This window comes from Rhinolophus ferrumequinum, chromosome 17, assembly GCF_004115265.2.
Source record: "Rhinolophus ferrumequinum isolate MPI-CBG mRhiFer1 chromosome 17, mRhiFer1_v1.p, whole genome shotgun sequence".
Lineage (NCBI taxonomy): Eukaryota > Metazoa > Chordata > Mammalia > Chiroptera > Rhinolophidae > Rhinolophus > Rhinolophus ferrumequinum.
In genome coordinates, this window is record NC_046300.1 from 5,432,141 (window position 1) to 5,460,020 (window position 27,880).

At 59.7% G+C, this 27,880-nt stretch overlaps 1 protein-coding gene across 7 annotated transcripts; it reads right to left on the reverse strand.

The window, feature by feature from the left end:
* On the reverse strand, nt 1-27,380 carry TEX264 (testis expressed 264, ER-phagy receptor). 7 transcript variants are annotated; one of them, XM_033131600.1, is made up of 7 exons: nt 27,229-27,380; nt 26,191-26,263; nt 24,090-24,288; nt 23,245-23,536; nt 15,468-15,689; nt 3,698-3,866; nt 1-577 (listed from the first exon to the last, which is right to left on the reverse strand). In XM_033131600.1, exons 3-7 carry the CDS (start codon nt 24,113-24,115, stop codon nt 282-284), a joined length of 1,005 nt encoding a protein of 334 aa, XP_032987491.1. In that variant the 5' UTR covers nt 24,116-24,288; nt 26,191-26,263; nt 27,229-27,380; the 3' UTR covers nt 1-281. The 7 variants fall into 7 exon arrangements, with proteins under 7 accessions (XP_032987491.1, XP_032987492.1, XP_032987493.1 ...); XM_033131601.1 differs by lacking the exon at nt 24,090-24,288; XM_033131602.1 differs by lacking the exons at nt 24,090-24,288; nt 27,229-27,380 and adding an exon at nt 26,536-26,675.
* Nucleotides 27,381-27,880: the final 500 nt, after the last annotated feature.

Here is a 27,880-nt window from a genome sequence, read left to right on the forward strand (position 1 = left end):
TCCAGGTGAAACAAGAAAATCATTTGCTTTATTCAGAGTCCTGGAAGCTCCCATGTGAATCTGAGAAAAGATGTAACAGAGGCAACAGTCCCGGGGCCAAGTGCAGAAAATGGCCCGTGGCTCCTTCGGTCCTGGGAGCCAAGCGGGCAGTGCAGAGAAGGCTTAGCGAGAGGACTGGGGGCAGGAGTCCGGCCCCAGCCCCGCCCGGAAGGTGGAGGAAGAAGAGGGCTGAAGAGTCTACTCAGTTCCTCAGTGATGGCACCACAGGAGGGGGGCACACATTACTCCTCACCCTTCTCAGGGGTACTGAGCTCCCGGGGCCACTTGGGAGCCCCCATGAGCTCAGCCTCCGGACTCAGCCTTGGCTCCCCCAGGGGTCCTTCGCCCTCCAGGTCCAGCTCCTCAAAGGATGAGCCGCTGGCACCCGACTCGCTGTAGCTGTGCTCACTGCGGTTGTCACCGTCGTCCCAGCCACGGCCGCTGCTCACCCCAGGGGACAGTGTGGCAGCTGAAGTCTCCCGACTGCCAGGACCCACCTCCAGGCTCACAGAACTCGTGTCACTCATTGTGTCAGCTCCTGGGTCAGGAAGGAGCACAGGTTAGCTAGGAACCCGGCCCCTCCTCCAGGGAGAGGATACAGGCTCCACTGGGCATGTACAATGGCCTCATGAATAATAAAGCCACCCCTGGCTCAGGAGGCTCATTCCAGCAGCCCTCTGCCCTCTGCCCTGCCTGGAGCTGCAATGACAGGGCAGAGGGAGAGAGGGGAGGGAGGGCAGCCTGCTGTGTACTCCTCTCCCTACCCTGAATTAGCCTCAGCTCCCTGCATTCCAAAGCCTGCTGCCAGCACCCCCCAGCCCCCCCCCAGTCCATTAAGGACCACTCAGCCCCGAGGTGAGCAGCTGAGGGTAGAACAAAGAGGGTCCCCTCCTCCACCCCATCAGGCCAGCTCCAGAACACTGCCCACAGGCATGAGAGCAAGAGAACGGGCCAGGAAGCCTGTTCTCCTGCCCCCCTTCCCTCATGCAGGGTTCCCCAAAAAGCAGCCATATCCAGGAAGTCAGCGGGCCCCTGCCTCTGGCCCACGTTGAGCCCTGATTGGAGGAGGTTGAGCAGTCCTGAGAAGGAGGGTGCTGGGATGCAGCTCTTCAAGGGCTTTCTCCTCCTGTGCCTGGGTCACCCCAGGAGCCCTTACCTACCCCCAACCGCTGGTGCTTCTGCAGCCACAGAGCAGCCCTGAGACAGTGCTGAGCTGGGCTGAGGGTCCAGGTCGCCCCCATACATGTCTGCTCCTCCCACCCCAACATGTCCTCCAGGCAAACAGCCCTCATCTGCCCGTTCATCCTCCCAGATCAGAGACACTGAGAGCAGCTGAGGGGCAGCAGGTGTGTGCACGGAGGGGCACAGAGCTCAGGCCCACTGCGTGGAGGATGCTTTCCTTCCTGTGTGAGAGGGAGGGGGCAGCTGTTGCATATCACAGAAGGTGAGGGGTGGGCCAGATTCCCCAGATCCTGTCTCCATGGTGATGAGCCAGGCGCAGCTGGGAACTGCCTGGCATTTGGACTTGGCCTAGAACTTTCACTGAACCTCAGCTGGGGTCTAGGGTGGGGGTGGAGCCTGCTCCCCCAGTCCCCTCTGGGCCGTACTGGCACAGGTAAAGTGAGCCTTGGAAGTGCCAGGCTGCTGGCCCAGGGCCCTCTTCTTGCTGGTGCCCCACTCCTGGCTCCCAGGGTACAGGCATTCAAGAGTTCGCCTGGGCGACACCCCGAGATAGGGTTGGTTCCCTGTGACCCTGGGTCAGGACTCCAGCCCCTCATTCGATCCTTGAATGATGACCAGTGCCCCAGGGGCTGCAGGCCTCACAGGAGCGAAAGACCCCGTTTCTCCCTGGCCCTGTTAAACTGTCATGCTCTTCCCACCCATCCACCCACCGGCCCTCGTGGGACTCGGGTTAGGAAATCTCCTTCCTCTCCTAGCTCCTGGGTTAGCAGCGGTCAGAGGAAGGAGCCCAGGGGTGCCCCTTCAGGCCAGGGCCCAGCCTGCTGGGATGAGGGCAGCCCCTGGGGACATGTGGACACTTCTGGCAGGGTAACGCTATCCCTCCCGCCCCACCAAAGCCCCATAGAAGGAGGTCTCCGAGTCCTGGGTCTGTCCCAGGGCACCTAAATCCACAAGGCTGCTGGGCAGGGAATGAAGCTGCCACCTTCACCCTAGTCCCTGCCCCTTCCACTGCCCACAGCCAGCGCAAGGAGATCAAAAATTCATCGCCTTTCTGGAGCTAAATAATACATCAATGTAATAACAGGCACAAGGCAGCTAATCACCCCCTTTCCCCTCCTAGCCCAAGGGGGGCCCCAGCAGGGAGGCAGGCAGGCAGGCACAGGCCAAGCCTTGGGCGGCCAGGCTGCCATGCACTGCCATGCAAGTGGCATGCACCTGGCAGACAGACACCCAGGATCCGCCCCGGGTGTCAGGGCCGACGCTGGCAGAGGCAGGCAGACCGCTCGGACCCCACACCAGGGAGTGGGCGGGCAGGCTGCCGGGGAGGGCAGGCCCAGGAGCTGGGGGTGTGGGAGCTTCGCCTGTAGTCAGCTGTACTGGGTGCCATGCCGTCCTCCACCACCACCCCAGACGGCGTTTGGGAGGGAGGCTGGGTGGGTGAGCCAAAGAGGGGGGCGAGGCAGCAGAGGGGGGTCAAAGGAAGGTCAAGGTGCTCCGCCTTCCTGTCCTGGGGATTTCTTGGGCTTGCTGATCTTGTGCCACATCCTGTGCCCACAGTAGGGGCACTGAAGAGTGTCTGCCAGGCACTACCAGGCGGGTGGGAGCAGTGCCCCATGGAGGTAATTAAATGGCAGATGAAGCTAACTGTGTCGGACACAGCCCCTAGGGAGCGGAAGCTGCCTCAGTGACGCCACCCCTGCCAACACATGCCTCTCTAGGGTGACCTTGGCTGTGAATACTGGATGGACAGAGGGAGTCTCGTAGGGGAGGAGGTGAAGATGGGCGGCTGCTCTCCTGCCAGCCTGTGGCACCACACAGCTCACGGCCTCCAGACTGACAGGACGCTCCGGCATCGCCAAGGGTCGGACCCCCTGGGACGACGTGGGATGCTACCAGCGGCCTCCTCCTGCTTGAGGGCAGCCACAGACGAGAGAGGTCATGGCACGGGGCGGCCTGGCGCTGGGGTATGAAGGCTGGCTCTAGTGGGAGGGTCTGGGCACTGGTCTCCTGGCCCCGCTCTGCACGCCCTCTGGCAGGGAGAAAGTGGCTGGCTCGGGGTGGGGCCCCATACTGGCGGACAGGAGACCACCTTGCTCCCCTTCTTACATTCCAGATCCAGTGCCAATCTTAACAGCCCACCCAAGTGACACCTTTGCTGAGCAGCCTCAGGCCCCTCCCACGAGCACCCAGCTGTCTGTCATCTGTTTCCAAGGGTACTACTGTTGCATCTGAAGGCAACCTGGGCAGAATCTTGGCATCTGTGCTGCCAGGGGTAACACGTATGAATCCACACCTACATGGACACACGTGTCTGGGAATAGGTAACTGCCTGCGGGTCTCGGGGCGGGCAGCTCTCCTTCTTCCACCTCGGTCAAGCTCCCACAGTGCAGCCCAGCCAGGGAGGAGCCCCCTGACCGCAGCGCACATGCCCCGAGAGGGCTCAGGCAGGCCCACCTCGCTCCCCCACTTCCCGTACCTGTGCCGTCCATGTGGGTGTCACTGGCCTCTGCAGGGCCCCGGCTTTTCCGCTCTGTCTCCTTCACCTCGGGCACATAGAAATCTCCCTGCCGTGCCAGCGGGCACATGAAATAGATCTGGTCCTGCTGGTAGATCTCCAGCCGGGGGTGGGCACACAGCTTCCGCTCCTTGTTGGGCAGGGGTGAGAGGAGGAATGAGCCCTGCAGGGCCTCTTGACTCACTTGTCCCTGCGTGGCCCCCAAAACTGGCCATTGTTTATTCCCTCCCCGGGGACTAGCTCTGCCTCCTGCCCCAATCTCCCTCAAGTTCCAAACCCCTGCCAAGGGAGGCACACACAGAGCACCCTAAGAGCAAGGCCCCCCACTCCAGTGTCCAGCAGTGGTCTGACAACCCAGGAGTCCTTGGGACAACACGCTAGGACAGGCGCTAACAGAACCCAGGAGTCTGCGCTGCTAGTCCTATGTGTGTATGGGACCCAAAGGCCGTTCCAGAGAGCACTGGTCTCACAGAGCCGCGAAGCTTAGCACGCCGGACCACCCCAGGACAGGCACCCCACAACGATGGCCCTAGTGGCCAAGCCAAGGTCTGACCAGCCACACTTTCCATCCCAGGACGGCCTGGCCCTGACCTCCCCTCCACCCTGAAGGACAGTGACAGACCCAGGTACCAGGAGACGCCAGTGCCCTGAAACGTAGGCCTCCAGCCCCTGCCCTCGCAGACATGTTACCACCCAATCCTGGGAAGGCGCTCCGGGCCAGCGAAAGCCCTCTCCCTCTCCCATTCCCCTGCCAATCCAGGTCTGTACCAACCCCGGAGACTCCTGCATGGCTGGTTCCCAGCCCTTCTCCCATCTGAGTCCAGAGTTTCAGCTGAGGGGGAGGCGGCAGGCCATAGGCTGGTGGGCCAGGCAGGACAAATGGGCCTCACACTGGACCTTTCCCTGACTCCCCAGTGGGATGAAGTACAAGCTGAGAGGGCCCCAAGTTCTGAGACGGGCACTCCACTCCCCTCCGCCTGGATCCGTCCCTCAGTGTGTGGAAAGGGACACACACGAGCGCACACATGTGCACACACATGCACGCACAAATACGTGTGCACACATTCGCACGTGCACACATGCACATGCGTGCGCACATGCACACACACACACATGTGCACATGCGTGTGCGCGCGCGCACACACACACACACACACACACATGCCGGCACTGCCCCAGGCAGGCAGGAACAACCAGGACAGGTTCAGGTGCGTCTCCTCCTGAGCCCGCCCCCTCCTCCTGCAACAGAGCAATTATCCACTAAGACGACTGAAGGCCCCTGCCCTGTCGCTGGTCACCCGCCAACCTTTACAACATGGCTATTTATAGCCCCCGCCTGGCTCTCACCGCCAGCTCTGAAGTGAGCCTTCCACTTAGTGGTAATGAGAGACTTAGCAGCCGGGGGGCAGAAGCCACTCCAGGACTCCACTTGTCTGCCTGCCTGGCCAAGCTGAGCTGGAGGAACCCCCACCAATTAAACCAAGTGAAAGGGGATAAAAATGAGCTCCACGGGGAGAGAGGAGGAGGAGGGAGCCTGAAAGATTTCTCCAGCCAGGGCCCTCAACGGCCAGCTGGAGGCAGGGTGCATCTAGGACGGCACAAGGGGTGGACAGCCTGGCCCAAGGTCAAGCTGCAGCTCAGCCTGACTCCACGGGTGACCCAGGCCAGGCCTTTATCCTCTCCCCCTGAGCTCAAACGCAGAGTGGGACACCCTGGCCCTGACACTTTCAGGGTCAGTGAAGCCAAGTCACCACTTTGAACAGTTCTAATCCAATCCTGTTTGGCAACCTGGGGGCTCCTTGGACCCTCTTAGGAGTCCGTGCCCCACCTTTGCCCATCTCTGAATATGGCAATGGCTGCCTCTGCTTCTCCACCTGCCCACACACACTGCCCCCCAGCCTTGGTCCTCAGGAGGCGGAACAAGAACACGTCAGAGGCAGGAGCTCCGAGCCTTTGGGGCCCTTCTAATGCCAGCACTTGGGGTGGGCACCTGCCAAATCTGAGCCCCACTCAGTGAAATGGGCCATGTCACCAAGGCCAATTGGCTTCCCGAAGAAGGTCCGAGTCCTTCCCTGGTAGCCGGAGGAAAGAAAGGGGAAAAGGGCCCCCGAACCCAAATAGGACTCGGCCTTCACCAGTATCCCCATGCTCTGGGCATTCAAAGGGCCCAAAGGGAAACTCCTCAGTGGCCATCTGTTACCTGGTGGCCCATCTCTAACGGCTGTAGGCAGCTGGCTTTGGAGAACACCCCCAGGAACCAGAGCCTGTCCTCACCCAGAAATTCCAGGGACATTGGAGCCCTACCCCAACCCTTGCCAACACTCGAGCCACCTGCCTAGTTTCCCTTCTGGAAGTAACAAGGATGGTAAGAGGGAGTAGGGCTCTTTCCACCTTCCCCAGTAAGTCGGGCATCAGGGTGGGCAGCACCAGGCAGCCACCCTTGCCACCTGCTCTGCCAGCCCCCTCATTGGCAGGCAGGAGGCAGCTCTGCGGCTGCTTTGTGCATCTGCCTCCTCCGGAGAGCCCGGCTCTGAAGTTGCCTGGCTGTGGACAGCCCAGTTGCCATGGAAACTGCATCCTCCATCCTTGCCATCGCCTTCATCTCAAAGCCATCGGGGAGAACAGAGGAACGGGAGACGGAGGGAGAGAAAAGTGTGGCCTGGCGACACAGCCCCTCCTTCCCTGCCCAGCCCTCTCTCCTCACAGCATCCCATACAGGGACCGCCAGCTGCCCAAGCCTGCCGCCAGGCCCCTGGAGGGCAGCCTCAGACCCAAGCCCAGCCTGGTCCTCCCCACCACCTGGAGGCCCCGAGCACTCCCTGTTGGAGGGAGGCATCGAGCTAATTAAAATCTCAATGACAGCTCAGCCCGAAATCATTCCAACACCCGCCGGGTCCTGTCAAAACTCAGACTCAGGGACAGAAGAGAAGGGGCAGGAAGAAAGCAAAGGTACAAACTTCCAACCCAGGCGGAGAGGCACGGGACGGGCTCACAGATGTCGCTGCAGCCTCTCCTGGGAGACCCCTCTCCGTGCTCTGATCACTGAGCAACAGTGAGGCCAGTGGTAGCTGGGGATGGAGGCTGAGGGGCAAGACTAGCCATGTGCCCTGTCCCTAAGGAAGCAAGCAGGAAGGACAAGGCCTTCCCTCCCAGGCAGGCGCAGCCTCTGCGGGGAGGGAGGGAGGGTAGCCACGGGCCAGCTCCCAGGTACTCACTGCACAGCAGGCGCTGTGGCCTGGGTGGCATGTCAGAGAGCTGGTAAATATTGGAAAATTGCTGAAGGAAGGCAAGGCCAGCTGCCTCTCCTTCAGCTGGCCCCGGGGAGCCCTCGGAGAGCAGACTGCCAAGAGCCAAGGACAGCAGGTCAATGCCACACCGGGCTGGTACTGCTGGTGGAGGCGCCTGGAGTCCTCCCGGCCCTGGGTACACACCTTTCCCCGTAGCAGACAGCCAGAGGCTTGAGGAAGCATCTCTGGGACCGGGGACTCTGCTCTGGCCACTGAAGCCACTGGCCATGTGATCAGGCCACAACCCAAGGGCAATTCCCTCCCACACGGACTCCAGGGGAGCACACGGTCCCTCTCCAAGGGGGGAGACGCAGATACCCACAACCCTCCCCACCAAACAGGAAGAAGTCAGCTCATCAGGCCAGGTGCCACCAGATGCTGGAAACGACGACGCAGGCCTTCTTATCCCTGAGACATACCTCCAAGGTTCCCTCCCACCTGGACCTCCCCCAGGCAGAACCAAGGGGCGACGTGGCACACCACCCCGAATGCAGGGATTTCCAGGAGACTTCAGTCCCTAGCACTTACCTCCACATGGGCTCACCCCCCAGGGGTGCTGCTGGACAAGAGCTATCACGGTGCCACTGCCTCAGCTACCTTGGGGACACAGCACACACTCCTACCTCACCTCAGGGGGTGCTCATCTCCTGGGCGGGGGCAAGCATTCGGCCCACGCAGCCCAGGGCTCCTGCAAAGGGGCTCGCCATGCTGGATGCACAGTGGCCCCCTGGTAGTTCTTACTGAGTTAGGGAACGGGGCGCGGGAGGGGAGCGACAGGACCTGCACTGCCTCACTTGGTGTTCTGCTGCTGCTGGGGTGGTGACAGAAGAGATCAGGCCCAGGTGGACACCAAGGGTGGCTCCCACTCCTAGGCTACCAAGAGGCTGGGTTTGCTCGGAGCTACATGACCCTACATCCCCCAAGGGACAAAGGCTGGGTCACACATGAGCTCTGGGCCCAGAGAGGGATGAGGTCTGCTCCACCCCATCACAGCCCCTACCCCCTACCTCACTGGGGTGGGGGCCTGGCCCTCCCTGCTCACCCTGCGCTGCCCAGTCTTACCCGCCCCTCCATGCCAGGCTGGACAGCTGGGCTGCCACACAGCCAGCAAACAGCTGATGCATGCCACCCGAGGTGATGGCATCTCCACTGGTGAAGTGAGGCATGCTCATTTTTAATTACACAGACACGGCCATGCAGCCGCCTGCCTGCACAGCTCAGCCCCTGTACGTGGGGGCTCAGACCCTGGACGCCCTTGCGGCAGTCAGTCTGCATCGCACGTGCACCGCGATGGGGGCACAGCAGGGGCTGCGGCTGGGAGGTGGCACATTGCTATTATTCTGCCCACAACTTCTGTCAACTTCCCTCTCATCCCCACGGGGCCTCCCAGCAGCCTCTGGCCCTGATCCTAAACCGGTCGTTGGGGCGGAGGTGACAGCAGGAGACAGCTCTGCGGCCTCGCAGTACCAGTAGTGAGAGCCTGCAGCAGGGCTGGTACACACGCCCCTCTCTAGCAGGAGCGCCCAAAGCTCTGACAATGACAGGCGAAGGAGACGAGTGAGATGGGCCTGCAGGAAGTGGCAGAGAGAGCTCCAGGCAGGAGCCAGAGCTTGGCCTCGCTACTGACAGCTGGGTGGCTTCTTTCTGGATCTCAATCTCCCCAACTGTAAGATAAAGAGAGTAAATAGAGGATCCCAAGAGAAGTGAGGAACTCCAAAAGATGAATAAAAACACCATTACTTAAAGATAAGACAACTGTATTCTTGAAAAACCCAAAAAGAATCAGTGGAGAAACTCACACAAACATTGAATTCACAAAATTGACAAAAGCACAGCCCATTTTTCTGTGCACTAGTCAGACAGTTAGAAAATGTAATGGAAGCAAGAGAGGAAGGCTGTCTTGGGGCTGGGTCTAGCCCAAGGCCCATCTAATCTAGGAGCTCCCCTACCACCCCCAACCCCCAGAATGGCAGAGGAGTCAGGCCTGGGCAGGAGCCGGGGAAGCCTGCAGAAAGGGGAAGGTGTGAGGGAGAGCGAGGAGGGGAGGCGTGCGTTGTGCCTGGCACCCCAGCCTGCTGTGCCTGCCGCTGCCACTGCCTGAAGCTTTTCATTTTCACCTCCGAGTCGCAGCTTGCCATGCAATTTACACCTCTGCTCATATTCTTGCACAGCCAGGCCGCGGCTTCCTGGGCAGCCCATGACAGGGCCTTGGGGGCGACTGAGACCAGGGCAGGCTCGGGCACTGAGGAGCAGGGGAGGGTGGTTCCCTCTAAGCAGGCACAGGGGACACAGCCCGTAAGCACCCTAGTACCTGGGTGGACGAGGACGTGCCTGGCCCTGTAGCCACGCCCAGCCTTTGCCTTCCCCAGGGCCCAGCAGGCAACACCCAACCCCAGCCCAGCACGGCTCTGGCTTTCCTGGGCCCTGGGGGTGGAGCATGGTGGTGATCACTCCATAGGGAGCTGGGGGACTCGGTCCTGGGAGCCACCACTCTCCCTTCCACAGCTTCCCAGATGACACTGCTGCCATCGCAGGCTCCACAGGCCCCTCTCCAGGACCCATCTGCATAGTCAAGGAGATGGAACCCGGTCTGGACAAGCCAAAGAAATGTTGCTGACTGATTACCCAGCAGCAGGAAGGCTTCTTGGTGCAGATGGCAGCCAGGAAGCCAAGCACCTGAGAGCCAGAGAACCAGAAAGTGACAGAGGGCAAGGACAGGTGGGTGAGTGCGGATGGAGAGGAGAGGAGGAGGGGAGGTGGGGGAGGAGAAGGCCTGGGATGTCTCGTCTCAGACGGGCACCGCTGACCTCCGCTCGCCCTCAGGGAAGCCCCTCCCTCTGGAACCTCAGGTTTCCCATCTGCATAACCAGACAGCTAGCTTCTCCTTATCTGAGGGCTCTGCTGAAGGGCACAGCTGCTCTGCTCTGGAGGGCAAGCCCCGTCCTTGGACTTCCTCCCTTCTCCTCGTCCCGGAATCCCAAGCTTTCTGGGAAAGAGGAACAGAATTTTTCCTTGGTAAGTCCCATCTGCCTGGGGAAAAAGGCTCCCTCTGGGTTGGTGACAGCCCAACCCCACAGCACTGTGCAGACAAGCCTCAGCCCCCAGGGTCCTGCAGGGCTGCCAAGCTACCGTATCTGAGCTGGTATTTTGAGAGTGGTGGCTCCCACGCCCGCCCCAGCAAAGGCTGGCTTTGTGCTTCTGTCCTGGGTAGGGAAGTGGCGGGGGAGGGGTGAGCCAGAGACGCTGAGGAGCAGGTTCCAGGGCCTAGGCCTGCAGAGGGGCCTGGCCTCCTGGGGGTCCTCCCAGCCTCAATATCCAGGGCATGCTGGGGGGTCTCCCCTCGGCTCGGGGGTATCTGGGAGTAGAGTCCCTGCTATCGTCAGCTCACTTGTCAGCTCACTTGTTACCCTCATTCTGACTTCGGCTGTGGCCTCAGGCGCTGCCTCCGCATCTCCCCGGCTCCAGTCCCTTCCAAAGCCCAACCTGGACACGCCACTCATCTGTTCAGACCCCATCAGCGGCTCCCCAGGGCCTACAGGATGCAGCCTCATCTCTTGGGCCCAAACTCTGGCTCCTCCCCTGCGCGCCCAAGTCAGCGCTCTACCTGGCCTGCCTTCCCACCTGGAGAATGCTACCCCTCCTCAAGGCGCCCCCAAGGCTGCTTTGCCTTTCCCAGTGAAGCCACCCTCCCCTCCCTTCCTGATTCTCCTGGGCATGGCTAAGCCCTGCGGCTGGGGTATATGGGAGAGGAAAGAGTTCTGGGGGCTTGTCACTCAGCCCCGGCCCTGGCGCTGCTGACTGCGCCCTCCTCCCTGACTGGGGCAGGCCAATTAGAAGGGGAGCTGGCCTTGGAGCCTGGAATGGAGCCATCTCCACCTCACGGAGGGAGAGGACGTGAGGCCCAATAAGGCATCTGCAGCAGCTGCTTCCTGTACCGGGGCAGCTGCCACGGCCTCCCGTACCGAGTGCCCGCTGGGCAAATGGGCAGCGGGCTCCCGGCAGGGTCCCAGACCAAAGGGCCAGAGCACCAGTGTGGAGCAGCTTGGCGCTGGTAGTGGGAATCCAGGGGACGAAGCCCTAACGGGATGTGAAATCTGGGGTCATCTCTCTTTCCCCGTCTGTCACCTTTGCTGAGCTAGTGTGGGGGGGTTCTGAGCCTTACTTTCAATAAGGGAGGCCCTTCTGGCACCTCGGCACAGTCACTTACTCCTCCAGACAAAAGCTCACGAGGTCATCTGGTCTGTAAAACCCAGAGCCAGATCTAGGCCCCATTCCTGGCTTCCAGCCAAGCGGGCACCTTGGCAGAGCCCCTAGGCTTCTGTTCAGAGAAGTCTGAGAACTGGGATCTGGGGTCTCTGCCCACTTTAAACTCCATCAGCCCAGCTGTCCCACATAATAACCATACAGCAATCCTAAGGTGATTACGTGAACTATTCGTTTAGCAAACACTCACTGAATACCTTGTTGGGTGCCATGATAAAACAGGATGAGGACTACGAATGGCTGTGGCAGGCTGGGTAAGGGGCATTTTCCTCAACTCAGTACCTAGCGTGAGAAGACAGAGCAGATGAGATCTGCCCGCTGGTTCCACCCCGCCTGCCCCCCTTCCCCCAGCTTCTCTCCAATTCTATGGAGAAAGAGCCAACGCCTGACCGCCAGGGCCTGCCTGTACTTCCTAGCCAAGCAGCCTCCACTCGGACAATGCCCTGCGTCTCCCTCAACTCAGGAGAAGATGCCCAGTGTCACCAGGACCCTCAACCTGAAAACTCCTAGAAAGCAGAGACCCTGGGGAAGGGGGTTTGTGGAAAAGCTTATGGCGCCTGCTGCCAGGAAGTCAGGCACGGGGGGCTTAGCCGCCAGTCTAACACTCTCAATGAGCCCCCTGCCAACTGCTAGACAAACACGAGTCAGATACAGGGCTCAGCGACCTCATACATGGGGTCCCCAGGCCTCTCACTCAGTCCTGTCTGTCCCATGTTCCCCCAGCCTCCCCATGACTCGCTACGGTGGGTTCCACCCTGAAGTGAATTTGGGGGCCTTTTCTGTTGCTCTGGGCTGACCTCTGGGCCCCATCTCTTCTGCGGCCTTGCAATTCTGAGGAAGCTCAGATCCCTCCTGCAGGTGCCAGAAGACCCCCTTCTTGGGACTCAGGGAGTGATCTCCTCCTGCCCTGCAGACCACCTCCTTGGATTCTGGTGCAGCCGCCTGACAAAGTGGGGACATCTTCTATACACCCCAACAGGCACACCATCCCCAGGGACCCCTCACACACACGCTGTCCCACAGTGCTCAGTCTAGGGGCCCCCAATGGTTTCCATGAAGACAGACAGAGTTCCAGCCCCGATCGCTCGCTTAGCTTGCCAGTCTGCCTGGCTGGGGACAACTGGCCAGAGGGCCAGGGGCTGCCACACAGACCACTAAGCAGGGATCCAGCCATCCTTCCCGAATCCCCAGAACCTTGACAAATGCTTCTCTCTGGGTTGCTCACAGTGGCCCCGAGGACCCTTGCTGGCCCAGGCTCAGGCCCGTCTCTCCTGCCAGGACAGAGCTGCTCTCCCCTGTCACCCAAAGCTCTCTGAAGCCACTGATCCTGCCCGACCCCGCCTGCCAAGCCCTTCCTCCCCCGCCTGAAACAGAATGCCAGCAGCTTCTGTCATTCCATCTGAAGCACCTCCACAGCAGACCCAGCCGCAGATCCAGAGAGAAGCCAGGGAGGCGGAAAACAAAAAGGGGAGCCTGGGCACGGACATGTACACACGCTTCAAGGCAGCCAGCTGTCAGGGCTGGGCGAGTCAGGGATCCCAGAGTCTCCCTGGTCCCACGGCCGTGGGGAAGAGGGCAAGTCCGGGAGGGAACTCTGTATTCTCCTCTCTCTGTCCCCGGGGCTGAGAGAGGCACAGGCCCACCCTTGTCCACTGTAGGCTGACATCAGGAAAGAGAACCAGCCCCTTCTTCCCCTTTCCGGGCTTTGTTCCTGAAGACGCACGGTCAGGTTAAACGCAGGGGCAGAGGTGACACCTGCCTCTATGGCTGGCAGCCTGGCATCTCTCACTCTCCCAGCCGGTGGCCAGGCCCACAGCACGCCTCGCAGACACCCCTGACGAAGCCCCCTGCTGCCCCCTCTACTCCTGCTTCCTCATCCCAGGTGGGAAAGAGGATGGTACTCCCCCTGCTCCAGCCCCATCCCAGGAGAATCAAGCCCAGACAGAGCACAGCTGACAGGCTCCCACAGGGGAAGGGGGCCGGGGAGGGGGGAGGAGGGAGGAAGGAGGAGGGAGGGCTTCATCAAAGAGGTGACGTCAAAACCGGGCAACTTGTGAAGCTGTCAGGGGCCGGGAAATTTGGACAAAGGTGTCTAAAAATAAACTCCTGAAGCCAGGAAAAGGCTTTGGTGGCAGAGTCGCTCGCCACCGTGCCACATGCCATGCATTCTGTTCTGAGGTCTGCAACCCAGAGAGCCTCCTTCTGGGGGTGCTCTTCCACACTGGCTCTTAAGGCTGAAGATGGCAGAGACAGGACCAGACACACCACACACCAGTCCTTGCCTGGATGAACTGGAGGAGCCCCTACCCCCCAGGAGGCATGCTGGGTGGCCTCGGGCACTGATGTCTCCCTTCCCGCACCCCCCACTTCCAACCTCACCCTGCCCCTCAGCCTACACCCAGTACCCCCCCCCCCTTTCTGGCTGCCACCCTCCAACTCACAAAAGCATCTCAGTGCTCCCTGGATCCACCCCCCTCACCTGTGACGGCTACCTCCCCTTTCTTCTCTTCCTGTCCTCGCCAATCAAGGCCACGGCTGGTGACCGGGGCCCCATTTATTCATTCCCAGCCCTGACACCAGACTCTTACACCTTCTTAGCCAGGGCCTGTCTGAGCTCCCATTTCCATCACAGAGGCCCTGTGCCTTCCCCAGGCTTCTGGAAAACAAAGTTGCCAGGTTCCTACAAACCTGCCAAATTCACACATTCCTGCTGCCTTTCTTCTGGACCTCGGACCTCGCCCTCTGCTCCTCCACCTGTGCTGTCACAGACCCCCCCCCCCAGGCAAATACTGTCAATAGGCTCCTTCCGTCCCCAAGCACAGGGCCAGCCCCACCCTCTCTGAATTCCAGACTCCACCCCTGCCAACATGTCTCTCGGGCAGCTCCCCACAATGCTGGCTGCCCCCCAAACCAGGTCCTCCTCCCTCAGCTCTCCATATCAGTGAAAAGCACTACTACACGCCTGCCCACCTAGACACGAAGGGGACCTAAGCCTGCTGTGACTCTTCCTACTCTCTCCCCTCCCCACTTCCAATCCACGGGGAAATCCATCAGCTTCTCCCCCCAAACACATGGTAAATCTCTGCCCTGTCTGCATCTCTACAGCCACTGGCCCTGCCCAAGCCCCGCCACTCTCTAGGATTCATGACAACCTTCTACGCACGGCCACCTGCCCCCCAAGAGCCATGCTCGGTGGCCCCCTGCCCAGGGTTGGGACAGCCTGTCCTGTACAGGTGTGGTGGCTCAGATCACACTCCTTTGGTGCAGAAACATTGCAGTGACTTTCCACGGCATTTCCATCAAACCCATGCTCTCTCTGCTCTGTCCAGATCCTCCTCCCCCCTCCAAGGGCTCTTCTAGGATTCTGCCTGAGGTTAGTCCTCCGAGACGCTGTTCATGCTGGTCGCCTGCCTCTTCTCAGCCTGTTCTTTCCCCGTTTCTGTCGGACACTTACGACCTATCTCCACACTTCACTGTAAACGCCTGTTCTCACACCAACGTCTCACATCGCGTCCAGCACAGCACCAAGCTCACATACACACATTCAATAAATACAAGTTGAACAGATGAATAAACAGTCACTTCCAAGCCCAAACTGGGGTCATTTCCCTAGCACCAGTTTATAAAATGTTTTAGAGGAAGAGAGAAAGTTTTAAAAAATCTCAGTGGACACAGAGACACCACTAGACCTGTGGCTGGCTCTCTTGCTTCCCCCATGCGGACTGGTCTGCTGGCGCTGCCAACGACCAGACGGAGAACTGCAGGAAACGGGGCCTGCCACTGCTGCCCCAGCCCAGGATGAAGGGAGCAGGTACAGAAGCCCGTGCGCATGCGGGACCGGGGGCAACCCACAGACAGCTGGGGCCTGCCAGCCCTGGGAGCCACGGGCCCCCAGCAGTAGGGGTTGGGGGGCCTGTCCACCCATCTGAGTCTGAGTGGGGGCTGAGCACTAGGGGTGTCCCCGAGCCAGAGCTGACATGACCAGGCCAGGCTTCTGAACAAGTCCCACTCCGGTGCCCACAAGGTCCGGGCATCTGGAAGCGATGCCAGCAGCCTCTGCCCATCTCCTTCACTCTACAGGGCCCCAGGGTGCTGCCCTCCCCAAACCACCCGTCCTCCCTGGCTCCCGGCCTAAGTTCTGGCTGCCCACCCCCCAAAGCTCCCCCAGGCCTGTGTCTCACCTTGATGTAGGCATCCAGGGCAGGATGGACACGGCGGGTAGCCAGCCAGATGGACAGGGCACTGGTGTAGGGGAAAGTGGCCGTCACCACGTGGCTGGGCGCCGGGAAGGAGAACACCTTAAAGCCAAACTTCTGGTAGAGCTGTATGAGCTCAGGGGAGGGTGACTCCACGCCTTCACTCAGAATGCTGCCCACCGCACAACGGCACTTCTCAGGGGACACCTGGGGAGGCAGAGCAGGGCTGTCAGTGGTGGCAAAGTTGTCTCCTGGGTTCTGTGCCAGCTGGGGCCTGGCAGAACCAGCAGCTCCAACAGGCTGCCAGCCCGACACCAGCACGGAGAGGCCTGTGTTCCTGGGGAACCCATCCGTGGCCCGGCATCCTCCTGCAAGACGCTTCCATCCCTCCAACAGTCGTGCCAGGCCCCCTGCTGCTGTGCAGGGGCTGCAGGAAGTGCTGGTCAGGGAGCGAGGCAGCAGTGGACTCTGGACAGCTGAGGAAGCTGTGAGCTCCTCTTCCCCAGTCCCTCGGGCAGGGCCAGCTGCCATCAGCCAGGCCTTCAGACTCCTCTCCAGCCCAGGCCCCTTCCTGGCTGAGCCAGAGACTGCTGTTCCCCTCCACGTCTCTCTGGGCCCCTAGGACCTACACTGCTCTGCTCCCTCCCCTGGCTCCCACAAACCCCAGGCACGTGGGGCACCTATGTGAGTCTGCCACACTTCCTAGCCTGATCCCAGGCCTATAAAGCCCAGCACTCACTTCTCCTTCTGGCGTCAAAGGACCCATGTGTCTCAGCTCCTGCCCCCCGAGTCTGTACCAGGCCCTGGGCTGAGCCCGCAGGGCTCTCTGCTCCTGAATCCCAGACACTGCCACAGACCTCGTGCTCTCAATCCCAGGTTCTCCTTGATCTAAAGGGCTCTTTCCCCTTGAGCCAGGGCCCTCTAGCCCCTAAATTTAAATTCCCTCCACTTGCTCCTGTCCCCAGCCCAGCTTCCCAGCGCGGTGACACAGTTTTCACAGTCCTCGCCTCTGCCTCCACCTGGCCTTCCCGGCCTTCTCAACAGTCCCCTGGGGGTTTCAGCCCCATTCTGCCTCTGTCCCCGTCAACCCTGCCCTGTCCTTGGAGTCTCACTTGGGCTGGGACGTGGGCACTCACTCCAGACTCTCACCTCTGTGCAGTCCCTGGGGGTTACCCCCAGCTCTCCGTCGCTCTGGTCCCCTTGCTGCCCCTTGAATCCTAGGTCATTAAGCCTAGCTCAGGGCTTTAGAGGCAGGTAATATGGTGCAGTGGTCGGGACCACACATCTGGAAAGAGGCAGGCCTGGGTGTGAATCCTGAGTCGTGTGATTCTGGACAAGTCCCTTGGTTTCCTGGAGCCCCATGTCCTTGGTATCTACTTACAAAACTGTTGTATTAAATCAGATACTTTGCATGAGGCCTCAGGTGGGTGTGGCGCTCGGCAAATGCTCCATAATTGTTGTCGGTTATTAGCAGGTATGACACAGACCAAACAAGTGACCTTGGCCTAGGCAGAACTTCTGCCCACCCACCCAAACCTCTGAACGGGCAAGCCCCTCCGGGCCCATCCTTCAGGTTCAAACACCCTCATGGGGAGCCTTTCAGGGTGGCTTGGTGACACCCCCCCCCAGCCCCTGCACCCAACGTTTCGCTACAAACTCTTACCCACATCAAGTCCGCCTTGCAGAGTCACTTCTCTCTGCCTGACACTCCTCCCACCCACCCAGGTGCAGGCCTGGGGGATTACAGCAGTTCCACCTCCTGTCTCTAGATGGTGCAATTGCTCCACTCACATCCCCAAACTTGAGGCAGGCCAGGCAGGCAGGAGGTCCTGACAGGGTCAGTGCTGCCCCAAAGCCCATCTTCTGGTTCCTGACCCTAGCAACCCACGCTGCACCAAAGAAAAGACCCAATATAGGTTACACGGAGAAATGGATGGAGCGTCACCACCTCTCCTCCAGCCCCTGGCCTGCCTGGGTTTGGGCCCTAGGGTCTTCCCTGGGACCACTTTGGCATCTCAACATCCTCCTCGGTGCCCAAAAGGCAGGACAACACCTGTGATGATCCTGCTTAGAAGCTTTTAGAGGCTCCCAACTGGCCTCGAGGATGAAACTCCTGGCCAGCATGCAGTGCTGCCTTCAGCCACCCACACGACACCGCCCGGAGCGGCCGGCACACGCACAGGGCCTCCTCTTCTGCACTCTCAGGCCCCAGCAGGGGCCAGAGCCCAGGTGGGCGGGCGCCCACTGAGCATCTGAGTGGCAGAAGGAGGGACAAATCCAGGCTCTGGCCCAGCCTACCTTGCCAGCCCCCACTCCCACCCCCCACCCCCGCACACGCCCACCAGGAACTATTTGCAGCTCCCCAAACATGCCATGTCCTCCCGTGCTTCCTGCCTTTGCGTAAGCCACTTCCTCTGCCTGGAACGTCCTTCTTCCCCCTACTCCAGAGTCCTCTGCCTGGGAAACTCTTGCCCATCCTTTAAGACGCAGCTCAACCCTCCTCCTCAAAGCCTTCTATTGCTCCTCGCCCAGCAGCCCCTCCTCTCTGATCCCAAATGCCCACGGCGGACAGTGTGCTGTACTCTGATGGCCTCTCCACCTCGCCCCACACTCCAGAACTCGAGGCCGAAGGCCCAGGAGCCCGTGCGCGCAGAAAAGTTCTTGGGATGTGCTCAGTGACAGCACATGCATGCGCACACACGCACACATGGACCTTGCACCACGAGCAAACATCCTCTCCCTCCATCTTGCAAAAGGTGGGACTCCTGTCACAGGGCAGGAAAGCAGCTAATAAGGAGACGGGGCTCCTGAGATCCTGGAGGTGCGTGGGGCACAGGTGCTCCCTTCTCGCCGGGGCATCCCCTCAATTCCATAAGTGAGGACACTTCCTGGCTGCTGCCCTGCCCTGGTCAGTGACGAAGGGGCAGCCTAGGAGCTTACTCAGCACGCCCACCTCCTGCTAAGCCCTGGACCAGGCACCAGTAAGATGAGACAAGCTGTAAGGCAAGGCTGGGCTAGCAGCAGGCGCAGGCTTCTCTGGACTCCCAGAAGAGCCCAGACTGGCCTCCAGGGGACTGGCCCACTGAGGCCGTAAAGGGCCCAGAAGGTGGGGGTGTGCCTGGATTTGAACCATCACTCCATCACTGCCCCAGAGGTGGGGAGCATGGCAAGAGAGCTAAGCACCTACTAGGGGCTGGGTTCTGGGCCTTGTTATTTAGTCCCCAAAAAACAAACAGCTGAAGGAAGGATTCTCAGAGACCGAGTGACTTGCTCAAAGTACACGCTGGTCAGCAGCGAAGCTTTGGTTCCCATCCAGAAAGGCAAGTCCAAAGCCCTCTCCTCCCACCCCTCCCTCGTCCTTCCTTCCCAAGGCAGCTCTGCTGGGCAGACGGGCTCGCCTTTCCAGGGCTACGCCATGCACTTAACCAGCTGCGGAGCAAAAACCTAGCCTCCATCTGAAGAAACTCATCACAGGGTAACCGGGGTAGGGGCTGGCCTGGGCCCTCAGGACACATCAGCCCATCACCCTTGTTGAGGGGTCGGTCCTGGGAAATCCTACTCCCTCACACCTGCCCAGGCTCCATGTGACCTCAGTACCTCCAAGGGGGGCGGGGGGCGCCCATGCCCTTACACACTGAAGTTCTGAAAGGCCTACGTCAGAACTCTTCCCGGCCTCAGCCCCTACACACTTGGTGGCCCCAGGCTGACTCAGTGACTCGGGGAACAAAGGAGCTTCATGGCAGTCCAGCTATTAAAGGCAGAACCAGGCACCACCAGTTCCCCCGCCCCTTCCATCCCTGGGCCAAGCACCCCTCCTAGGCCTCGGCCACGTAACGAACAGGCTGCCCCACCCCACTTGCCTCAGCCAGGTTCCCCTCAAGGGCAGGCATGCAGGTTACTTAAGCCCCAAACACAGCAGCGGGGACAGTGGTGGCGGAGGGTGGGGCAGGTGGGGGAGGACCGGTCTGGCAGACAGGACAGACCCACGGGCACAGTGACAGCAGCCCAGCCACTAGGGCCTGTCCACAGGCCAGAGCTGACCAGGACCAAGTGAGGAGCTCAGGGTCCTTCAGCTCCTCCCCTCTCCCTTCCCCCCAAGGCTCCCAGAGGGACCAGGCCCACACAGACCCTCAGGCCCCTCAGAAGCAGGGCCGAGGGCAGAGCACTTGCGGCCCTTTACCAGCTGCACGAGGACGAGGCAGCCCTGGGTCAGTGTGTGTACACACGCGCGTGCACTCTGGCTGGGGGACGGGATGGCAGGACACTGACTGACTCTGGACCTCTCCCCATCCCCTCAGTACTTGGAAGAGGAAACGGAGGCTGCACTCTGGGCAACGCTGGAAAGGAGAGGGACACCTCCAGCCACTCCCAGGGTCTGTCCACTTCCTGCCGCATGCTCCCTCCTTCCTCCCCACACCTCCAAGGCCCTCAGGGAGGGAGGACAATCCCTCCTCTTGTCCCACAAGAACCACTCACCCAGACCGTGCAGCCGCCTCCCTACGGAACTCCAGGACATAGGGCTGCCTGCCACACAAACATTTACCTGCCTCCTGCCTGCCTCTAGAATGTATGCGCTCAGCAGCATCTGCTACAACGGTGCACAGCAAACGCATGCTCTTGCCTTGCAGTGCTCTTTCCTGTGTCACTTCCTGGGCCCCCAGCCAGACCAGGTGACAGGCCTTTCTCAGGAACCAGCTTCCCCATGGCCAGCTGAGGCCAGGAAGGGAGCTGTCAGTCTACACCAACAGGCGGTGGGCAGCAGTCACAGCAGGTGGCCACCTCCATCTATCTGGTCACTCACTGCCCCACTCAGAGCCTGAAATAACCTCACTTCCTCTCCACACTCAGAGAAGCCAGTTCTGGCTCCCGCTGTGCTGAGCTGAGCTGTGGGGATGGGACACTTGACAGCTCAGCCAGCAGCCTGTCCCTCCCTCCTGGGAACCACATGCAGGGGGAGGCAGCCTGGGGAGCAGGGAGCTTGGGTGCTTAGCTTTCCCCAGGATAGGACAGTGCCTCTCATCCAGGGTCCCGACACCCCACACGGACAGGTCCTGAGGGCTGGGCCCCTTGGTCCCCACAGTGCCCCAGGTCCAGCATACAGTGGCACAGATCAGGTGCTCAGATGTTTGTGGATGAACAGAAAAAAGCACAAGTGAACTGTGTGTGGTAAGTGCCTCCACTCCTGCTATCTGATGCGAGGTCTCTTCCTTTCTATGAGCTGTGCGAACGCAGAGGCCTCAGAGCTTTACGTGCAGCCGTGAGCACCTGGGTCCACGGATTCCTGAACCTTTTAGGATCTCCGCCGGGCACAGAACACACGGCCCAGCTTCCAGAGTGGGTAGGGATTAAGCATTGCTGACACATCCAGGTGTCAGGACGTGACCCAGCTCTGAATGGGGACACAGGTGTGTCTAGAGGAACCCAGGACTGGGGAGCACAGGACCAGAGGGCCCCCATTCATCCTCTGTGGGCCAGATGCCCAGTCAGGCCACGGGTCAAGGCACTCAGCCCTCAGCACACTTAATTGGCATGAGTTGTCTTTTCCACCCTTTTTTTGTTGTTGCTCTTACATATCTCCCGAGATGTTCACTCCAGGTGCTGGAACAAATGCCTCACCTATGTCACCTCATTTAACCCTTGCGAGTCTACCTATGAAGCAGGTGTTTTAACACTACTCTGCAGATGAGGAAATGAAGGCTCAGAGAAGTTGTATAATATGCTCAAGATCACATAGCAAGACAGTGAAGAGATAGAATCAGAGCGCCGGGATGCTGGCCTCAAGGCTGTACTCTCAGGCCATGGTCCCCACACTGGCACCAAGTCGGGCTGTCCCCAGATAACCCTGGACACCCGAGGCCCACTCCATAGGGTCTACCACACCTCTAGGAGAGCTGCATGGCGGCTGCCTGCAGACAGTGGCTGGACCAGGAGGCTATGTGGAGAACAACACATGCCAGGGTTCTTCTATCTCAGTTTTCCCTGGACCAGCCACCAGCACTAACCTCAAGGTATCCTGCTGGCTTGACCCTTTCCCATTCTGGAGTTAGCACCTCCAACCCAACAGGCGACATGCTGCTCCTGGGACCGGCAGACAAGCCAAGGAGGAAAGAGACAGCGGCACAGACCCTCCTCCCTTCCACGGAGGTCTTGCAGAAGGTTCCCAACAGGCTAGGTGTGGAAGGAGGGGCAGGGAGTTACACAGCAGACTCTGGCAGGGGTGCAGGCCGGGCGTCTGGTCCAGGAGCTTCCCACAGGCCAGTGCCTGCCCCATCCCACTCGGGCCCCAGAGCTCTCCACTCCCACTTGGTGCCATCTCCCAGCCACGTGACCTCAAATCCTCAGTGTCTACTCATCCTCTACCAGGACCCAGCCCAATATCCTCAATGGCCTCCTGCCTCATCTTCCCTCCTCCACCTGCCATCCACTTAGCTTCCTAAATCGCGGGTGGCAAACGGTGCCAAACCTTTCCTGCCAACCTGCTGTACCTCCCACTGCCTGGCCCAGTGAACCTTTCTACCTCTCTACCCAACACATATCCACTGGCCACACTTCCCCAGTCATCCTATGTCTGCTGCAGTTCCCGTAGGCAGGAGGCCCTTCCTGCAGAGCAAAATTCTACTCAGGGGAGAAGGCCCAACTGAAATCTACCTCTCTCTGAGCCTCCCCGGCAGACCTGAGGCACCTCCCTGAACCCACAGCTCCAAGTTCTGTGGGCATCGAGCATGGTGTCTGCGTGGAGATTCATTTGTGGGGGCAGACTTGCGGGGCTGCTACTGTCCATCTCCAGAGTGTAGGTGTTGAGCAGAACCTGGCACAGAGAGGGAGTCAGCACCCCTCGTTCTGACTGAGGGCCCCAGTGAGGCCCGGTCAGGAGACGATGGGGAGGCTGCAGACCGGACCACGTGAGCTCTCCAGGCAAGGAAACCAGAGCTGGGGATTCCTAATGCCTGGTGTGCCGAGGCTCAGAGCTGGAGGCTGAGGAGCCCTGGTGGAGCTGCCAGCCCGTGCCGCTGTGAGCAGCACCTCCCACGGCACGGCAGGAGGCCACATCGGTGAGGCCTGACTCACTGCAGGCAGTAAGTAGAGCCGGACGCCCACAGGGTGTCAGTGATGCTGGGCCGGTCTCTCACCCAGCATCTTAGACATGCTGGGCAGTTCACCTGGCTCCACTTGACCCTTGAGGGCCTCTCCAAACCAGGCTGCTTGACATCCAAAGTAATGCCATATCCCTGAGCCAGGGGCCACTGGAATGGCTGGAGACGTGGGATTCTAAGCCCCATATCCAGGGCCTACCCTCTCAGACCTTGAGAACCTGCAGCCACAGGAGAGCTGAACGAGGGAAGGCACAGAAACAACACAATTCAATCCCAAAGAGAGGGCAGAATCTGAAAGGCCCAACCTTAGAGCACTGGCCTCAAATGGGGATGGAACTGGGAGGGACAGCAAGGAGAGCAGGGGACCAGAGTCCTGGCAGAAGTTAAGGACTCACAGTGGTATGGCCCCCCCGTACTCAGAAGTCCACGGGTAGCCATGAGCCACGGGAGCCAGACCTGGGCAAGAAGAAAACCAGCTCCTAGAAGGGAGCAGAAGTCCAGGCAAGACCTCCTGGAGGGAGCTTCGAGCTCACACAGGAGGTGATTTGAAGGGCCAGCTCAAAGCTTTTCCCACCCCTTCCTTAGAAACCCAAACACCCCTCCGTCCATAAGCCCTGCCCCATGTCCATTTATGGGGTGAAGTCCAGCCAAGGCAGAGGGCTCCTTACCAGGTGTGGGTTGTCATAGTAGATGGCCACGGAGCGAAGCCTGGGGCAGACACTGCAGCTCTCAGTGAAAAGCCGCCCAGTCTCGCTGTAGGGCCCCCTGTGGAACTTGTAGGCCAGTGTGACGTTGCGGATGGGGGGTGAGCCGGCACTCACTGTCACCTCGGCCAGCAGCCCTGAGTACCCAGCAAAGGCCAGCAGTGTCAGCAGCAGCAGCAGACTCAGGCCTCCGATGAGGCCCAGCAGGAGCAGGTCCGACATGGCTCTGTGCCCCCCAGGCCGCACCCCAAGGCAGCTGCAAAGGAGGCAGAAGGAAGAGGAGGCTGGTAGCCTGCTCTGACCACTGTGCCCACCTGCCCGCCAGCCAGTTCTGGTCCAACCTCAGCCCTGCCTTGGGTGCTGACCCAGGAGAAGGAGGGGCCAGAGGTGTTTACACATAGAGTGACCTAGAAGGGAGCTACAAAAGATGACTGAAGCCACAAGCCTCCTTATTTCTTAACCACAACCGCCGAGGCTCTTGGAGCAGCTCTGCCTATGAGCTGGCAGCTTTGGTCATACCTGGGGAAACTGAGTCATAGAGGGCAGAGGAGTGAGTCAGCCAGGGACATACTCCCAGCCTGGACCAGCGTCCCCCAAGATGGGCCAGATGTCAGCCAGCCTGTTTTTCCCCCACATTGCTTCTTCCTTCCCACAGCTAAGCTGCACTGCCTGCCTCGCCTCCCCAAACCTCATGGACCACTGTCAGAGGGAGGATGGGCAAGTGTCAGGACTCAAACACTTATTAACACACAGGGAAACCATAAGGAACGGCCCCAGGAGGGAAACGTGCCACAGGAAGAGGCTCTCACAGGAAACTCTCCTTTGCTAAGCACATGTGGCCTGCAGGGTCCAGCTGTCCAGCAAATCACCCGTCCAGAACGAGAGGAGGTCAGATCCAAACAGGAACAAAGTCCGCCACTGTGCTCTCCAGACTCGAGCCACCAGTGCCCACAACCTTCATCAACTTTCCCAGCCCAAAGATTAGAAACAGCGAGGAGGAGGAAAAGGCTGTTCGAAGTGGAGACACACAACAGGGAGAAGTACCAGTTACTCCTCCTGGCCTGAGCCTTTCATTCCATGGGCGAGTGGTGCTGGCCTGGGAGGAAACCACAGTGAGGTCCACTTGCTGCCCGTCCCTCCCCGTCCCCGACATCTCTGGGTGTTTAGAAATTGGCTTTTTGTGGTTTTGATCTCCTCAACCTACTTCCTGTACTAGGTAGTTCACAGACAGCCACTCTGGGGTGGAGTGGGGAGGGTCCTTTTTCCTTTTTGTGTGCCTGTCATTTATCTGACAATTCTCTCTCCTCCCCACTGGCCTTTCCCCATTCCTCCTATTTGTACAGCAAAAGGAATAAAAACATCCATGTCAGGAAGAGAAAACTAGATGGGAAGAAGCTATGCTAGAGCAGGCCCAGGCGCACAACCCAGGTGGGAGTGTAAGCCACTCAAGACGGGTCTCCAGGCTCTACAAAGTCTGGGGTCAGAGGCCTAACTCTCATACAGAGGGCTTGACCTGAGTCACCCAGGGGGGAAAACAAATCACAGAACAGAGAAGACTGTTTTAAAGAGGCAAGGAAGCATGTGACTCAGTGAAGGATCATTCCCACCCCACGTACTTAACATTTAAAAGTTTTGGGAGCTGCAAGTCAACACCTCAAGCCCGATGGAAAACTTAGCTCTATGGAATAATTTGTTGTCTGTGGGTTCTGTATGTCCCTTCCCCACCCCCAATTTTTTGCTGAAATACTGTCTTTGGAGTCAATGAGCAGAGAGAGGCAACGCAACTTCTGAAACTTTGGTGCCATGACACTGGTCTCCTCACCCACACGTGTTCCTGCCCCACAGATGTACTATTTTGTTTTTTTGGACTCACATGCTGTCCTACTCAACTTGCCTCCAGTTAGTTTCATTCCTGTTTTCTTTTTTTTTTTTTTCCCAAGGTGCCATGTTCAACCTTAGTTGCAGGGGGCGCAGCCCACCATCTCTTGCGGGACTTGAGGAGTTGAACCGGCAACCTTGTGGTTGAGAGCCCACTGGCCCATGTGGGAATCGAACCGGCAGCCTTCGGAGTTAGGAGCACGGAGCTCCAACCCCGAGCCACCAGGCCGGCCCTCATTCCTGTTTCCTTAGATAATGATGACAAATCTTTCACTGAGTACCTACTATATGCCAGGCACTGTGTAAATGTCGAAACAGCTACTTCATTAATCCTCAAGACAAGGTACCATATTTCCCCGAAAATAAGACCTAGCTGGACCATCAGCTCGAATGCATCTTTTGGAGCAAAAATTAATATAAGACCCAGTCTTATATTATACCCGGTATTATATTATATTATATCATTATTATACTATATAAAACCCGGTCTCATATTAAAATAAGACCGGGTCTCATATTAATTTTTGCTCCAAAAGATGCATTAGAGCTGATGGTCTAGCTAGGTCTTATTTTCGGGGAAACATGGTAGGTATGGATCAGGAAACGAGTGCGTAGAGGTTAAGAAACTCACCCAAGGTCACACAGGTACTAAACAGACCTGGACCAAAATGTAGGCAAAGGGAACCCAGGCCTCAAATTCCACTTCCTCTCTCCTCTCTGGTGACAGGGTTTCCAGAAAAGGCCAAGCATTTAATCCATGTTGGACTTCGCTGAACCCAAGGCTTCCAGCTGGACACTCTCAACATCTAGGTCTCTCATTTGCCTTGGGAGTGACCAGCCTTCCCTCTGACCTACCCTTTCAGCTGCACACTTCCTGTCCCCTCCGAGGAACTCAGTTCCCACCTTTCTCTTCCTCTCACCTCCTGAACTTCTCAAAAAGGGGGGGAATGAACCTGGGGGCCCAGCAAGGAGGCGAGGCAATATGAACGTCCCCATACTCAAGAGAAAGGGAGAAGGGCTGGGGAGGCTCACCTGAAAAGCCAGGTCACTTTTAGCAACTCATGGCATCCGGTGCAGCAGGGGCGGGGTTCCAAGCGCTCGGGTGCTGGGGCAGAAAGAAAATAACCACTGAGCGGGGCACCATGCCCTGACTGCTCCCTTTCCAGGGAAAGCCCACCGGGGCCTCTACGAGAACTCCCCGTCACCACAGGCTGCACCCCTACCACGTCCTGTCTCCCTAGGGAAATTAAAAGCCAAACTGGGCCTCGCAAAGTCAGCTCTTCACTAGGGCCCTTTCACGTCCCCGTTCCTGGAGAGCCCTCTTCCAGAAGGGCTCCAGCCACCCCACCTGGCGCTGCAAGAGCCCCTGCCGCTGACCTTGGGCAGGCGAGACCCCCTCTCGAGCCGCCCGGGACGGTGGCCTCCGGCCGGCCGGGTACCGGCGAGCGTCGGGAGGGCAGAGCCACGCCCGCTTCCTGCAGCCGCTCACGTGCGGCGGGCCGGCCCTTAAAGGGCCCGGCTGCTGGCAAAACTTCGGCGCCAGCGCGGAGCGGGAAGCGCGGGGCTCCGAGGGGCCTGAGCTGGGAGGAGGACGCCGCCTCCCCGTCTCGGCTTCCAGCGCGCGCTCAGCTCCACCTCGCCTCTTTCCCCGGCTCCTTTCTTTTCAGCCACAACTTCATTGGGGCCTCAGGCCCCTCCGCAACTTAAGGGACGCTAAAGTTTGCAGCCAGGGAGGAGAGGCGCGGTCGCGGGAGACGTGGGTGGAGTCGAAATGCGGCTCCTGCCTCCGTACCCCCCCCCACGCCCCTCCAGCTCCACTGGCTCGGGAGGTGCCCGGGACCCGCGGCAGGGGGCGGCCCGGGGTGGTAGGGCTGGTCCAAGGTCGCTTTCGGGCCCTAGGACCCGACCAGCTGTGTGCGAGTCGAGATGCAAAGAGAGGCCTGGGCCGCGGGAGTCACGGAGGGGACGCGGGGGGCCTTGAGGCCGCGCCCAGGCGGACGGAGGTCCCGGGTCCTGGGCGCGCGTGAGGCTGCCCAGGCAGGAATGCTTCTCCTCCCGCCCAGCCCTCACCTTAGCGGCCACCCGCCGCGATCGCAGTGCGCGCAGGCGGCTCCGGGCTCGATCGCGGAGCCTGCGCGCGCCTGCCGCGCACGTTCGCTCCTCCCCCTCTCGCGGCGGGACGTGGCCGTGGCCGTGGGCGCCTGCGCTCGGGACCCGAAGGGCGGAGGTCTGTCCCGCCCCGTCTCCATGGCAACGAGTGTGCGTTTATCCACTGGAGCTGTCAGGGGCGGAGCCTACCCCGCACCTTCCTGCTGCCCACAAACTACCGGGTTGCCGAGGGTGACTGAGCAGGAACCCCTTGGCATCTGGGTTTGCGAGCGCACGACTGCGCGGCCCCAGGCGTTGGGGGAAGTCCGCCTGGTGAGTCGCAGGGGAGAACCAGGCTGGGATCCAGGAAGCCGGCACCAGAGAGGAATGTTTGAAGAAGTTTGGGAAGTACGGCACAGCAATATCCGCCTCTGGCATTTGTACCGTCCGTGGTCCTGCCACTTTCTCTCGCTGAGGCTTCGCGACATACCTGAGAACCGAGCAAGGCAGGGCCACTTGCTTCCGTTTTACAGCTGAGGAAACGGAAGCCCAATCTGGGCTCAGGGAAGATGCTAGTGGGTCCCACCTCTGGACAGCACAAATATCAGCCTCCTGCCTCCAACACTTCACCCCA